We start from the raw sequence: 16,235 nt of genomic DNA, 5'->3' as shown, positions 1-16,235 counted from the left end.
CTTCTCTCCCCAGGCTGGGGCTGCAGTGGAGGAAGGGACTTGCTGCCACAGATGCCACTGCCGATGCCACCGCTGCTGGCTCTGGGGAGGATTATCTATTTTAGCAACTCGGGAGGGTGGAGGCTGGGAGCGCCCAGACTGCCAGTTAGCACAGGCGGCTCCGGAGCGTGGAGGAGCACTGGGCTCCAGGAGCGCAGGAGGCTTGGGCAGGTGGTGTCCGGCCCTGCGCCCCGAGGGCCCGAGGGGGGCGATGCTGGCTGTGTCTCTCAAGTGGCGGCTGGGCGTGGTGAGGCGGCGTCCCAAAGGTACCGAGGGGGCCGGGCATGGGGCCACCCTGCTGCCTGCCCAGGGCTGGGCGGCTGGACCTGGATGTGGTTGTAGGCAGAGGCTGGGGGCCCCTGGGTGGGGGGGACCTGGGGCCTCCCTCCCTGCCCCATCTCTGCCTCCGCCCTGTCTTCTGGTGCTGTTTGGGCTTCGCTTCGGTGCTGGGTCTCTGCATCTGTACGTGTGTCTGGCTGCTCCCCACCCGGCCAGGTCTGCCACCTTCCGTATCTCTCCATCTCTGCATCTCTCTGTCTCTGCGTTGTCCTCCCACTGCCCCTACCCCCTCTCTTTGTCTCACTCAGTGTTTCTAACTCTGTCTGTCCACCTTTTTCCCCCCCTAATTGTTAATCTAATTTATGGGCTATATTGTCTCCTAATTGCTGTCCTGTCTCCCCATCTTTCTCTCTGCCTCTCTTTCTTTCTGTGTCTCTCGCTGTCCCTCTTTGTCTGCTTCTCTCTCTCTCATCTTTGGTTCTCTCTGCCCCAGCCTGTTTTTCCTTGTCTTTCTCTTCCCCTCCGTCTTGCTCTCACCTGTCTCTCTCCCTCTGTGTCTCCGTCACGGTCCATCTCTGCACCTGACTGTCCCTCTCCCTCTCTGCTTCCCTGGGCCACCGTCCCCTTCCTTGCCCCTCTCATGTGGCATGTCCCTGACAGTCTTCTCTTTCCCCTCTGTTTGAGGCATGAGGCTGTCCTGGTGGAGCTGGGCTGGCAGGGGTGCTATGTGTGTGTGTGCGCGTGTGCGTGTGTGCGTGTGTGCACACGTGTGCTTTGAGGGCCAGCCTCTGTACGTGGGCATTTGGGGCAGGGGATTGATGGGTAAAGGCAGAACTTGACCCTGGGTGAGATGGAGTGTATGCTGAGCCCCATTGTGTGCAAGGTCCCATCCTGCCCCGACAGCCCTGGGAGGAGGCTCAGGATGGGGGAAAGGCTGGGGTGGGAGTCGGGGTAGAAGGAGCCTTGAGCTGGGCGTCAAGCTGCCCGGGCTGTGTGACCCTAGGTTTCACCTGCAGCCCCCTTGTGCTGCCATCGCTCCATCTTCAACATGGAGGGGAAGTGGGAGATTGTGAATTCACAGGTCCTATGCTGCAGGCCTCAGAACTAAGAATAATCACGCTGCTAATATAAACAACAGTCACTGACATTAATTCAGTGCCACTGTGTGTCAGGCAATACATTAACTTATTAATTCCTCACAACAACCCTGCAAAGTTGGTCCTGTCCTTATCCTGATGGTGCAGATGAGGAAACAGGCACAGAGAGGTTAAGGAATGTACCCAAGGCTACACAGGTGACATGCAGAGGCTCTCTCGAGCCAACTCTCATATGTGCCATGAACATCTTCTAGACACGGAGGAGCCTACATAGGGAGGGGCTGCCCCAGGAGTGGTCAAGGAGTAGCAGGGTCCTTGGGGCCTGAAGGACTCTAGGCTCTGCACCGGCCCATATGCTGGTGGTCTGACATCCCAGAGGTCTTTGGAAGCCTCTTTCACACAACAGAGCAGTCGAAGCTTGGAGAGTATCAGGAACAGAGTCTCCCTTGGGCTTCCCAGGGACTCCTGTGTTGGGAGCATCTCCAGGGGAGAAGCCCCTCCCCCTTCAAGGCTGTTGTCCTCTTCAGGTCCACACACCCTGAGAACCTAGTGGGATTCTCCCAGGCTGGAGGGATAGACAGATACATCGATGAGGGCTGCTCCAGATTTGAGCTTCCCCAGGATTTGGAGAGTAGCCAACTAAATACTGTGGCTCAGGTTCTGACCCTTTGGAGACGCAGGAAGTTCTTGTATTGTCTCCAACAGACTGGATTCACATTCTACCCTGGCTCTTCACTTCCTGTGTGGCCCATTAAGAACCTATGTTTCCCATCTGTAAGATGGACCCAAGAAAAGCCACCCTCCTGACATTGCAGTGATGATTGGGAAAGACCAGGGCAAGCGAGACACCTGGCAATTTTGAATTCCTTCTTCTCATCAGAAGCCTCGCTGCTTCCTCCCCCCGCCCCCCCACCAGGGTGGTGGTGTCTGGGACCAGCAAACCCCTAACAAAACAGAGGAAGGCACACCCTGATTGGGGGCATGCCATGCACTGGTGTGTACCAGGCTCCTGTCTGACATCGCTCCGCTTCTTTGCGGGCTGGGGTGAAGGGGTGAGGGTGGGAGTGGGGCTCTGATGGTGGCACGGGGAACTTGTTTGCCCTTATAGTGAGCCTCTGCATCCATTTATAAAATGTAAAAGCTCAAAGGATTTAAGAGATTGGGGGAAGGGGAGGTGTTTCTCCAGTCTTCATTTTCAAAATATTGTTGTTGCTGTTGTTTTTTAAAGATTTATTTATGGGGGCACAGGGACACCTGGGTGGCTCAGCAGTTGAGCATCTGCCTTCGGCTCAGATTGTCATCCCAGGGTCCTGGGACTAAGTCCCTCATCGAGCTCCTCCCAGGGAGCCTGGTTCTCCCTCTGCCTATGTCTCTGCCTCTCTCTCTCTCTGTGTCTCTCATGAATAAATAAAATGTTTAAAATAAATAAATAAAAGATTTGTTTATTTCAGAGAGAGAGAGAGAGAGTGCACAAGTGCACAGTGAGAAGGGGCAGAAGGAGAGGGAGAGTCTTAAGCAGATTCCCTGCTGAGCACAGAGCCAGATGTGGGGCTAGATCCCATGACCCTAAGATCACGACGTAAGCGGAGAGTAAGAGTCAGAAGCTCAGCCAACTGTACCCCCCAGGCTCACAAAATATTGTTTTAAATGCCTGAGGACACATCTTCCCATTTCTAGCCCATTATTTTCTAATAGGCCTTTCTGCTTCCCATCTTTTCTGGGTAAGACTCTTAAATTCCTCACCCTGTGATTGCTTGAGAGGGGGTCCCCGGGCCACCTGGCCAGATGAGACCCGTCCTGGGTCTCTCCGGCCACCTGGGATTTGAGGCTTTGCTCAAGTCTGGGGGCTGGACTCCCCCTGCAGGGTGAGACTGGGGGAAGGAGGTGTTCAGTCCTGATTCTACTCTCCCGATTTGAGTCTGGGGTCCAAGAGGAGGGGGCACACATCCTGCGCATGCACAGATGAGAGCGCACCTCTGCGTGGTCAGGGACAGCCCTGACATGTCATTGCTGCCCATACCTGCGCAGTGAGGAAATGCAGGTCTGGGGAGGAGAGGGGCCTGTGGCACTGGCCTGGTGGCAACACACCCATGCTAGACCCCAGACATTCCCAGGCCCCTGGGCCTTCCTCCCTAGCCTGGGCATAATGACACCCCCACCCCCCAGAGGATTCCGGGAGGTCAGATCAGTGAGGTTTCCTTCAGGGCCGCCTTGGGCCTCTGGGGGCATAAGATGGTCATGTTGGATTCAAAGAGTGGGGGATTTAATATGATGTGTGTTGATATGAGGGAGGCAGGATACACAGAGCACAGGCCGTGGAGCCAGCTGCTGGCTATAAATCCAGCTGTGCAGCTGGGCAAGTGCCTTCATCTCTCTGGACCTCAGTTTTCCCATCTGTAAAATAGAGTTAATATCAGAACCTTCCTTGCTGGGTGGCTGCAAGGACAACTGAGGTGAAACTTTCAAAAGGACTTGGGGGTGAGGGAAATGACATGTTTGATGATGTTGGCGCTTCAGTGGGGTGAGGTATGGATGGGGGTGGATGGGTCCACTTGTACCTGGAGAAAAAAGCAATGTTCTTGCTTGAGGGAGGTCAAGGAAATCTCCCAGAGTGGGGTTTTTAAGGATGAGTAGGAGTTTGTGAGGCAAAGGGACTAGCTTGTACAAATACCTGGAAGCTTCAAAGACCTGCCTTAGGGAACTGAGAACTTTAGTCAGTGTGAAAAGTGTAAGGAGAGAAGGGAGCCAGCGTGGAGGAGGCAGGAGATTGGGGAGCTTGGACTCTGTCCTGAGGTCAGTGGGAGCCATGGAAGGTCCTTGAGCAGGAGAGAGGGGAGGGCAGCTTTGAGTGTTAGCACAGGCTCTGGCTACAGACTACAGGTGAGGATGTGGGGAGGAAGCTGGGTTGGGGTCCAGGTGAGAGGTGAGAGGTGTAGGGCGACGGTGGGCAGAATCGATGGATGTGGAAGCAGAGTAGCCTTTGCCATTCGCTCATTCAGCAGATGTCTGTTAGCACCTGTTATGTGCTACGTACTGTTCTGGGCTGTGGGGGCACAGTAGGGAACAAGACCAACCTAAATCCCTGACCCTGTAGAGCTAACATTCTGGGAGTGACAGCAGCTGAGCAAGGAAAATGCATGGCGGTGATGCATGCCATGAAGAAAAATGAAGCAGGAAGAGGGGATGGGGTGTGTGGGTAGTAGTGTGCAGTTTTAAGTGGGGTGTCCAGGCAAGGCCACGCTGAGAAGGTGACCTTAGAGCAAAGCTCTTATGGAGGTGAGGGAGATTGTGTGGCTGTCCAGGGGAAGAATGTGGATAGCAGAGGCCACAGCCAGTGCAAAGGTCCTGAGGTATGGACATGTTGGGTGTTCCCAGGCTGGCAAGGCTAGAGCAGGGGGGCTGAAGGGGGAGGATGGAGGAGATGGGCTCAGTGAGGTTCTGGACCAAGGTGGGAGAGTTGATGTGTTGGAGGAGCAATGGGCAATTTTAGGGATAACGAGGTTATGCCAAGGTTAAGGGTAGAAATCCTCCTGCTGGCTCCAGGGCGCCTCCTGGGCATAGGGAGGGGCTGTGCCATGCCCTCCCGAGCTCTGTGTGCCTGTGCCCCCTCCATGGGACGCATCCGTGATGAATTATTTACTCCTTTCTTCCTTCTGTAATGAGGCTCTCTCGCCTCCACATCCGGCTCCCGGCATTTCTCACAGTGCAGCAGCTGCACTGGGGTCGCACATCTGACTCCCAGTGTGGAAACCAGCCCCTCCCCGCCGTGCGCGAACAGCACCAGCTCTGCCCTCCTCGATTCCGGGGCGGAGGAGGGCAGCAGAGGTTCACGTCAACCACCGTGTCTCAGAGACCTCGGGATTTCTTCTTCTTCTTCTTTTGAATCAAAGGCAGAGATAAGGGGCCAAGCTCTGGGCCTGTGCTTTGTTCCCCGGGTATTTACTGAGCACTTACTGTCTGCCCGGTGCCACGCCAGTACTTCACATGTACTCCCTCATCCTCACAATTGCCCTGTGAGCTGTGAACTAATTGCCCCACTTTGCAGGTGAGGAGACTGAGGCCCAAAGGAGATGTGACCTTCCCAGGTCACGCAGCTAGGAAGGAAAGGGAATCCGTGCGCTCCCCGGGCCCTGCGGCCTGACCGCGCCCCCCCCCACCACAGGGGCCTTCCTCCGGGCCGTGGGCTGCCCGCGTGGGGCTGCTGCTCTGTGTCCCCAGGCTCCTCGAGGTGCCCCGCCCTCCCGCTGCTCCGCAGCGGCGCCCCGTTTCTCAGGGGGTCTCCCGCCCCCACCGGCCCCGCCGACCGGGTCAGCGCCCTGGCCTGTGAGGGTCGCTCCCGCAGCGCACGCCCCCAGCTGAGCCCGGGCCTGGGGAAGTCAGAGCGGCCCTCGCATGGCCCGGCCCTCCCGCCCCGCGCGTGTCACCCCTGGGACCAGGGCTGGTTTTGTCACCTAACATCCCAGCACCGTCTCCACTTGTCAGCTCGAATGCTCGGTCCAGAGGGACCATCTGCCTGTCTTAATTACCCGGATAATTGTGAGAGCCGTGGGCCCGTCTCCCTCCCGGAGCAAACAGCCCGGGGAGCCGAAACAACATCCCTTAGATGGGAGATCGCGGCTGACCGCCCCTCCGTGGTCCTTGAGCCTGCTCATTCCTGCCCTCAGTTTCCCTTCTGTGGCCCTGCCGGGCTCCCCGGGGCCGGAAGCCCCCTCGCTGCCTCCCCCACACACCCATTGGCTCTCCTTGCGCTGACTTTCTCTCTCCAGCCCCCGCATTTCGCTGCCTTGGCCGAGGTGACGGTGACTCATAAGCAGATGTGTGGGCAGGTGGGCGGGCCTGGAGGGGGGGCTCTCATAGCCACACAACTGGGGCAGCTGGGGTCCCCGTGGGTGACCTTGGGCAAGGTCCCTGCCGCTGAGTCTTGGTGCCTGTGTGCGGAACGGGTCTGTGGAGGAAGGTCTGTTTGAGGTTTGGAAGAGGCTAGGGGTCATTTAGAGCCTCCACCGGGGACTAGGTGAGGGGCCCCAGACTACCCGGGGTCGGAGCTGACACAGCCCTCCCCACACACCAGAGATCACAGGTCCAGCTCTGGCTCCAGCCCACATGCATACCCCTATTTTACACTTGAGAAGGTTGAGGCCATTTTTGCTCAAGGTCACCCAACCAGTCAGAGGTAGAGTCAAGACCTGACCCAGGACCCCACTAAGGCTCCCATGGCACTACTGCCGGAAGAGGGAGTGCTAACAGGCTGGCAGGGGGCAGTCTACAATGTTCCTCACCACTTGGGTGGCAGGCTCATCTGGGGGTAGATGGGCAAAGGAGAGGATGTGGCATCTGGTGAGTTGATAGAAGTGGGATTGAGAGGTGCCTGAGGCTGTTGGGAACCCAGATGAGGCATCCAATCAGCTGGCTGGAGGATCAGGGAGGGCTTCCTGGGGAAAGAGACAGTGGGCCGCACTGGGGGGACTTGCAGCGCTTGGTCAGGCAGGTGAGGGATGAGGGAGGGGGCATCCCTGGGGGACCATGAGTGTGAAGCCAGGAGGTGGGAGGTGGAAATGGCTCGGGGTGCGTGGTGCTGGGGATGGGTGAGGTGGGTAGCCGGTTCTGGACTCGGGTTGGCAGCCTCCCAGTGGTTCTTCCTAAACAGCGCTGAGGGGCCGTGCAGCGTGAGAGGCCTCAGCTGGCTGGCAGCAGGCACTGGCCTAGAAATCTCAGGGTCAGGCCTTGTCCTCAAACAAGTGGCCTCTGCCGGGTTCCACCCCCAGCCCTGCAGGGCCCCTCACCCTCCAGCTCCACCAGTGGGAGCCCTGCGGCCTGGCCCTCGTGGTATACTCATGAGCGGTGCGGGGACCCTTGGGTAGACCTTCCTAGTTACCACCCTGCCTGAGGTTCCGCATCAGCCCCTGACTCTAGGGCTCCCTGTCAATACTCAGGTCTACCAGGAGGGCACGAAATAAAATGAGGCTCTCGCACCAAGCCCTTCTGAGAATGTGTGTCTACTGGACTGTGATTAAGGCTTTGGAGCTAGACACCTGAGCTTCCTCTTGTAAAGTTCCGACTGTAAAAAGAGGTGATCATCCCAGCCTCCTGGGCCATGGCCTGGGTCCAGACGTGGCATCTGACTCTATGCAGGGCCGTCCTGGGGCCCTGGGAGGATAATCATCCTCGGGATAATGGAGTGACTTGACTCATCCATTAACTATTCAGGAATAGGATAGGCTGCTTATGAGGTGGGGAGCTCCCCATTTGTGGAGGTATACTAGCCGTATCAAGCAGCAGAAGGGACTTCTATGTTGGGTTGAGGTGTTAGAGGGGATGAATTGTTGGTTTCTTTTCCAACATAGCAATCTAGGGATTATGTATAATCATCATTTATTTCTCATTCATTCATTCTAGCACTTACTGCATGCCAGGCCCGCCCCTGGATATAGGGTTGAAATCAATGAGCAAGATAGTCAAGGGTCCCCTATGGAAAAGAACAGGTCAAGGTGGGCTTCTTGGTGGAGGCAGCATTTAGGTTGGGTTCTAAGGATTTTTATCCTTAGATGGGGGCAGGTGGGAGAGTTCCACAAGGAGGGAAAGGCCCATCTGGAGGACTCAAGGAAGGAGCACCTGATTTTGACAATCTGACCCTCAGCCCGTACTAGCTAGAGGCCTTGGCCAAGTGTCTTCTCCTCTCTGGACCTCAGTTTCTCCTCATCAAATGGGAGAGCAGGGCTTTTGAAAGATTCCATAAGACACTAAACATCAAGTGCTGGGTACCCAGTAGGCACTTTATCCATGTTTTTATCCATGTTAGCCCCTTCTCTTGGGGGCCTATGCATTTGGACAAGGGTTAATTCTTGACCTAGAGGATGGAGGGTGGGCTTCTAGGCATCGTGTTTGCCACAAGGGCTGAATCTGGGCCCAGGGCCAGTCTCCCATTCCACTTGGTCACTTGAGGGCACAGGTCGAGGGCTGTGCCCACCCCTCCCAAAGCGTCAGCCATTGCCAGCTACAAGGGGGTTTCATTGTAATCAGACTCCACTATGCGGAGACCCCAGCCGCTGCTCCTGGCAGCTTGGTCCCAGGCTGCTGCCCTCTATGCCCATCCCTCTGCCCAGCATCTCATGGGGGGAGGCTCAAGAGAGCCCACTCTTCCTTCAGTGTCATGCGCGTGATGGCCACGGTGCCAGGAATGCCCTGTACAGTGCATTGCCTCCTCGAGACCCAGCCCCACTTGCTGGGCCAGCCCACCTGCTCTTTGGGGCCTTCTGACCCCAGCCATGCTGGTTGGTGCCTTTCCCCCCACACACTGTGCACCTTTCCACCTCCCACCCTTTGCCTAGGCAGTTCCCTCTGCCTGGAATGCCCTTCCCACCTCATCCTTGAGTGGTTGGTTCCTTTGTCCCTCTGGGCTTAGCTCAGACACCACCTTTACCAGGCAGCTTTCCCTGACGCCTCCTTGCAGCAACCCTGACTCTTGGGCCCCCTTTGTGGTATTTGGGCTTGCAGCAGATCCTCTTTGGGTATAGTTCCTTCTGCCAGAGATGCTCGTGTTCTGACATCGTAAGTGATGATCTTGGCATGGAGGAAGTCCTGTGTGAGCAGCTGCTGGTCCTGAACCCAGGGCTCTCTCCAGGGCAGGGCAGGGCAGGGCAGGGAGGGCCGCTGCCAAGGTGGCATTGACATCCCGAGATGGGAATGCACAGCGCTGCTCTTTCCCAGGGCTGCACCCTGACGACTTGCCCATTCCTTTTCGTGTTTTGCTCTGTTTGTTTGAAAGGCAGTGAGAGGGCAGGTGGGCAGAGTCGGAGCAGCCCCCGTCGGGGGAACATGGCTGAGGGTTGACTGGGGTCAGCTGAGGCCCTCACCTCCACTTAGGGACTCTCTTGGTATCCACTCAAGTTAGTTTCCTAAAGCACCTATTCTTTTCTTCCTCTAACTCTTCCATGGCTCCCCAGTGTCCTCAGGAGAGAGTTCTAACTTCTTAACATGCCATATGAGGCACCTGTTAATTTTTTACTTTTAACCGCAGGCTCCAGGGGTTGGGCTGAACTCCTCAGTTCACTCTGGCTGTTTTATCTAATTTTCTTCCCTTTGGTGCCTTATCCCCAAGCCCGGTTACCTCCCTCGAAACTGTCACTCTGTGTAACAGGTCTTTACACACGTGTGCAGCCTTGCAGTGCTTTCTGTGTGTTTTTCAGTTACAGAAATGAAATTACAGGGTAGGTCTCATTCCCCTTCCTTCCTCTCCCTCCGCTTCCTCCCTTCTCTCTTTCCTTCCTTCTCCTTTTCTGCCTTCCTTTCTTTCTTTAACTTGACTGTTTTCTAAGTCCATTCACTGTGTTGCTTTTTTTTTCTTTTAAGATTTTATGTATTTATTCATGGGAGACACAGAGGGAGAGGCAGAGACACAGGCAGAGGGAGGAGCAGACTCCCAGGGGGGAGCCCGATGTGGGATTCTATCCCAGGACCCTGGGATCATGACCTGAGCCGAAGGTAGACGCTCAAGTGCTGAGCCACCCAGGCGCTCCCATCCATTGTGCTTCTAACTGCTGTCATACTCCATGGGGAGTGGCCACCCGTCCCCTGCCCCGGAGAAGGAGACCCAGGTCAGCTTCACCAACAATATTCCCATTCCTGCCCCTTTGGGAGCTGTGAGGGGGGTTGGTCTTTGATAACTACCAGGAGTGAGGGTGCTGGGTCACAGCAGGCACCGACACCTCATCTCTCTAGCTGCCTCAGTTTACCCCCCAGTAGGAGTGCCCATGACTCTCCATCTACCCCCTCCATGCTCACCAACACTTGTTTTGTCTGCATTTCTAATGTTTGCTGTTCTGATGAGGGTCAAGTGAGAGTTCATTGTTCCGTTTTCACTTCTGTGGTTGCAGTGAGTTGGGATGCTCTGCATGAACCCGCAGCTGTTTGCCTTCCTGCCTGGTGCCTTGTCTAATCAGTCAGCGCCCCTTTATCTTTTCTTTTTCTTTTTCTTTCACTTTTTAATGTCTTTTTTTTTTTTTTGGCTTTTATTATGTTTTTCATCGAAGTATTGGGTTTTTTTTGTTTTTAATTTTTATTTATTTATGATAGTCACTGAGAGAGAGAGAGAGAGAGAGGCAGAGACACAGGCAGAGGGAGAAGCAGGCTCCATGCACCGGGAGCCCGACGTGGGATTCGATCCCGGGTCTCCAGGATCGCGCCCTGGGCCAAAGGCAGGTGCTAAACCGCTGCGCCACCCAGGGATCCCTCATCGAAGTATTGTTGACACACAATGTCCCATTTTTCTCTTCTCGTTTTGCATCGAGATGCATCCTGACTGCTTCCTGACGTCTCCCACTTGGCGGTTCCCCAGGCTCGCACAGTGGGCTGTCCTTGTCAGAAGGCCTTAAATGTGCGGTGGAAGAGAGACTGAGGCTCAGAGCAGGAGGGACCTAACCTGGGGCGCAGAGAAAATTGGGTTCCGGGTTTCCTGCCTCTACGGCACCTTTTCCTCTTTCCTTCCCCCTTGTCCACACCCACGCCCCCATGCCGTCCTTCCCCTTGGCCTGAATGCCATCTCCCCTGAGAGCTCCCTGACCCCCTGCCTTGGGCTGTCGGGCCTCCCCTCAGCCCTCAGCACCATCTCATTACTTATCTATATTTGCATTTTCTTCTCCCTGAACTGACAGCCAGAGAGGCAGTCTCGATGGCTCTTGTATTCATTGCAGAAAACTCAGGCCAAGCTTAGTTTCTAGCAGGTAGTGAGTGCTTAATAAATATTCTTCGAATGAATGAGTGTCCAGAGAGACGGGTCAGGGCTGTGATCAAGCTTGCTACTTCTGTGTGCCCTGTACTCGACAGTGTCCTAGGTGTTTGGGGTGTTAGTATGGATGGTATCAGGAGGACCTGGGTTCAAATCCCAGTTCACCCCTCACCCCCTATGTGACTGAGAATAAGGGGCTTCACCTCTCTGGGCTCCTGTTTTTTCATCTCTGAAGTGGGGATGTTGTGTGATGAAATGAGGAAATGCATGTAACACATTGAACATCAGGCCCCACACACAGGGGTTCTTCTCTGCCTGGTTCTGAAAAGCCGTCAGCTGTGGTTCCTCTCACCTCCCAGAGCCTTCCCGTGCCCTAGGGCCAGCACACAGCCTGTCACCTGCATTCCCTTGGCCGGCATGCCCCTGTGCCCTCCAGGGCTGGGGGGAGGCTGCAGTGAAGGGCCCTGGGAACTGGCAGGTGTCTGGGGGTGCAGTGCAGGAGCAGCCCGCTGGTGTGGCACTACCCCTGAAACTCTACCCAGCCCACCCTGAAGCCGGGTGAGGACAGTGGGGAGGGGTGTGTGTGGCACAGCTGGCTGGCATGGGGACTGCAGCCAAATGGAGGCAGCGAGTGCCTCCTCTGTGGCTGCTGGAATCACAGACTGGCCTTTGGTGTCCCTATCTGTAAAATGGGGACCCATCCTATGGAAGTGTTTACCAACCAGGCAGGGGGCAGCGATTGTCCTGGCCTGGCCTCTGGGGTAGCATGAGGAGAAAGGCAGGAAGAAGCAATGGAACAGCAGTAAAAGGTTTATCTGTCTTGTCTTCAGATCACCATCTCTGCCTCCTTCCCACCCAGACTTCATTTCCGGCTGTCAGTCAGAGGCGCAGGGGGTGGTGGGGCAGGCTTGCACAGCTCCCCTGTGGTTATGATGGACTCAGCCCCGGGGTCTGACAAAGAGGCAGAGGCTGAGGTCCAGGCCCCCACTGTGCGCTGGCGGGGGTCCCCAGACATGGCCCCACCTGGATCTCGGTCTTCCCAGCTGTGTGGCATAGGGTCATTTGATTCCCAATTGCAGCCGTCGCTGCCCCTGGGTGGGCAGAGGGACCAGGAATGCCAGGAGCCCTGCAGTGTGTCCTGCAGGGGCAGGACTGGCATACCGGAGAACATGATGCCAGTGGTGCCCTGATAAGAGACGCCAGGAAGGGCCCCGCAGGCCTGGTTCCGTGTAAGGAAGAGGTCAAAGGTATGTGCTGGACAGTCGCGATCCTCAAAGCCCTTCCCAGTCTCTGCCCCTCATTCCTCAGGGGTGAGAAGCGGAGGCTTTACACGGTTCAAGGGGGGCAGAGCTGGAATTTGAACCTGGGTGCACCTGACCCGTATGCTCTGCCAGCTTGAAGTTCTATCTCCCTGGTCTGTTTCCCAGTGTTGGTATGAGAGTGTTGACAGGAAAGTGGATGGATGAGTGCTTTCTGGCTCATTAGTATGCAGTCTCCCCAACCCTAGAGGGTGGGTGCTTTTAATGATCCCATTGTACAGCAAGGAAGCTGAGGTCCAGAGGGGTTTGGACGCATGCCCCTGATCACACAGCAATCCATCCTCCAATGGTCTCACAAAACCAGAGGACATGCGGATGTCAGGGCCTCTGCTGAACATGTAGGGTGTGCCCTCCAGCTCAGTGGCCCTGCCACCTCCCCGAAGTGGTCCAGTCTCTCTCTTGGCCCATTCACAGTGTTGGAAATGTGAAACAATCAAATGTTCTGACTGGGAGCTGCTGGCGGTCCGGATCCCTAGCAGGCCTGGCTTCTAGCCACCTACACACCCAGCAATCTGTCCCCCTCTTCCTTTGCTTCCCTGAAGTTTGGCAGCGTGCATTGGATGAGAGGGGTCGTTTTTGGAGCACGGCCAACAGCAGCTTCATCTGCTCTCAGCTCCCAGAAGGGACCCCCACTGCTCATTGCCAGGCCCTCCTCCCTTCTCCCTGAGGTGGTGCTGCGTGTCTGAGGTCCTTGCAGAGCCTTCTTACTCCTTAGCTCTACAGCCATCCTTGGCTCCCCTTGCCTGTGGGATGAAAGCCAAATTCCAAACAAAGCACTTCTCAAACTTCATATGCATCCCCTGGGGAGCTTGTTCAAATGCAGATTCTGATTCTGTGGGTCAGGGTGGGGCCTGGGAGTCTACATTGCTGAGGAGCTCCCAGTGAGGCTGAGGGGCTCCTAGGGAGGCTGCTGCTTATGGCTACCCTTGGAGGAGGGAGGCCTTACTAGACCCTTCGTGGCCTGGCTTCATGTGCATGTCCTGCCTGGGCTCCTCACTGCTCACACGGGATTGCATGTCTGGATGCACACCTGCAATGCGTTTTCCCTTCTTTGGCTCAGTTCCTCCCATCCTTCAAAATCAGGCTCAAAACACCTCCTCGGTGGACCCCTGACAGAGCTAACTGCATCTCATCTGCACTTTCCAGACCCCTCTACTAACTCCTGAAATCTGGAGAGGAACATAGCAGTGCCTTTTTTTTATTAAAAAGATTTTATTTATTTATTCATGAGAGACACAGAGAGAGAGGGGCAGAGACACAGGCTGAGGGAGAAGCAGGCTCCCTGCAGAGAGCCCTATGTGGGACTCAATCCCCGGACTCCAGGATCATGCCCTGAGCCAAAGGCAGACACTTAACCGCTGAGCCACCCAGGCGTCCCCAGCAGTGGCTTTTAAAAGAGACCTCTTAGGTGTGAACCTGGCTGCACCCCTATAGCTGGGTGATCTTGGGCAAGTCACTTCACCTTTGTGCCAGATACTTATTTAAGCACCACTTGTTCTAAAATGGACTAACGGTTGCTTCTAAACCCACTCTTGGATAAAATCAAGTGAAAATGTGCTCAGTGGAATGACAGGGACAGAGGGCAGGGAGAAGATGCTGTTGCCCACGTGTCTTCTGGTATCTTGGTCCCCAGGGCCTGGCACAGCAGGCATTCAGAGAAACGCTGCATGGAAGCTCTCCCATAACCCACGGCGTGACCTTTCCAGGAGCTTCTCATCCACAAAAGTAAATTCCAAAGGAGCAGGAAGAGAGACAGATCACCAATCTTAATCGCTCATTTAAATGCATCTGTATGGTGAGCAAATATTTTCTTATACGAGAGGACAGATGTAGCTCTGGTCTTGTGCACCACATAGCCCTCCACGGTGAGGGAGCTGTAAATATGGGGTGGAGGGCTGCGTGGTGCACAAGCCTTTAGGGGAAGAGGGTGAGGATCTATTAAGAGCAATTCACACGCTGAGAAGGGCCAGGTCCCTTCCTGCCTCATGTGGAGCTGGGACTACCCCGAAGCGGTCCTTGGTGTCCTGCCGATGGTCAGGATCCTCACTGAGAGCCTCATCCTGACTATCGCTGGGCACCAAGCACCACACTGAGAGCCTGCACCTCCTTCCCTGTCCGGCTCCATTCTCCCAGCAAATTCTTACCAATTCAGGCCCACTTTCTCTGACCAAGTGCTCACCACCCCTTTCATGGCTGAGACCTTGACCTCACTGCTGGCCCAACAACTTTGCCTGGAACCTGGACCCTGCCCTCTGGGACATACGTGAAGTCACCCAAAGGAGAAAGCACCCTTGGGAAGTGGGCTCCTTCCCTCCTAGAAAGAGCACCTGGTCCCTAACCACAGTGCTGCACAATTTCATTCACTGCAGGACACAGAACAGATTGCAGCCCCATTTGTTCCCATGTGCCCAAAAACTCCATGGGAGCCAGGACCTCACCTGTCTTACCCTCTGCTGCATTCAGCAGGATGCAACATGTAGTTAGGTGTACAGGCTGTTGACACCCTGTGTCACTCTCACCCACCCTTCTCCCCAGCACTTATGCAGCGTCTGGCCCTTGGTGCCCACACACATTGGTGGGATGGAGAGTACAAGCAGCTGGAGAGCTGGAGGAGGGGTCTTGTGTGTCCATCAGGGTTGTCAGGGTCAGTCCCGAGCTGGCATGGAGGAATGTAGGCTTGGGCAGGGCTGAGGCCCAGCTGGGGCTGGAGTTGTGACCAGCTGCCCCTGCCCATCAAGCCCAAGGCAGGCAGATCCTCTGCCCATCTTGCTCGGTCTTCCCCAAGGCTGGGGGGATGCTCCAGGTGGCAGGCTCCTGGGCTCACCATCCCCATACCCCGCCTTACAGAAAAGTGGAAGAGCCCCAGGGGACTCTGAGCTAAGGGTTTCTAACGTGAGACCTGTAGACGCTCTCTGGTGCATGGCTGCACTTTATCTGGCTCATGTCCTGGCATTCTGTGTAAGATTCTCTCGGTATCTGTTACTTAAAAAAAAAGTTTAGAAGGCACTGTTCCTTTTTCTAGATGGAAAAACTGAGGCCCAGGGAGAGCAGTCACTTACCAAAGTCCCAGGGCAAGGTGGGAGGCAGGACTGGCCCTCCTGGGGTCTCTGTGCCGGGGACCCAGCGGGAGCCCCAGGTGCACCCTCTCCAGAGCTCCCCACCCAGGCTCAGACTGTGGGCATGGGGGTGGGGACGCTGTGGAACTTCCCAGAGCCAGCCGAACAGCAGCTGTGTCCCCTTTAAGCAGAGAGCCGCCCGCTGCAGTGGGTGGACTCGGTGCCCAGCCAGTGGGAGCCCCGAGCTCCCCTCCCACAGCCCCTCCCGGGGAGGGAGAGCTGAGCAGCGTGGCTCCCGAGGGAGTTGGTGGGCAGCCGGGGAGACAATAGCAGACATGCTGTGTGGGCTCAGCCGGGAGACCCCTGGAGAGGCGGGTAAGTCGTGGGGACCCGGAGGCAGGAACCCTCTGGAACCGCTGCTCCCAGGGGGAGACCGGGACGGCCACTCCCCAGAGACCCAGAGCCTGGAGACAGTGCAGGGCTGGGACACCTGGCCCCAGGGGCCTGGGGCGGCACGAGAGGACTGTCCTTGTGACCCTGGCCTCCGTCCTGCAGCTGGGGACCCAGGCCACGAGGCTGTGCGCTGTCTCGACGGCAGGGGCAGCAGGTGGACCCGGGGTTCTGGAGGGCGGCGCTCAGCCCCTCAGAGTGTCCCAGGGAGGTGCGTCCTGCCCGGCCTAGGCATGAGCTGCTGGGAGGGAGCTCCCTGCCCCGAGATGGG

General features: G+C 56.3%; 1 protein-coding gene across 7 annotated transcripts in view; it reads left to right on the top strand.

The window, feature by feature from the left end:
- The window catches only part of GRIP2 (glutamate receptor interacting protein 2), a 97,226-nt gene that overhangs the window by 38,799 nt on the left and 42,192 nt on the right, over positions 1–16,235 (top strand). The window contains exon 1 of one of the 7 annotated variants that reach the window (XM_072785000.1): positions 105–305. The exons of 5 other annotated variants lie outside the window; for them this stretch is intronic. In XM_072785000.1, coding sequence (XP_072641101.1) covers positions 251–305 — 55 coding nt within the window. In that variant the 5' untranslated portion in view covers positions 105–250. Of the gene's footprint in view, positions 1–104; positions 306–15,777; positions 15,890–16,235 lie in introns of those variants that run through there. One more of the 7 variants, XM_072785001.1, reaches the window with a different exon arrangement.

Source organism: Canis lupus, chromosome 19 (assembly GCF_048164855.1).
Source record: "Canis lupus baileyi chromosome 19, mCanLup2.hap1, whole genome shotgun sequence".
Classification (NCBI taxonomy): Eukaryota; Metazoa; Chordata; class Mammalia; order Carnivora; family Canidae; genus Canis; species Canis lupus.
Note: the sequence above shows the minus strand (reverse complement) of the source record. Positions and strands in the feature narration are given on the sequence as shown.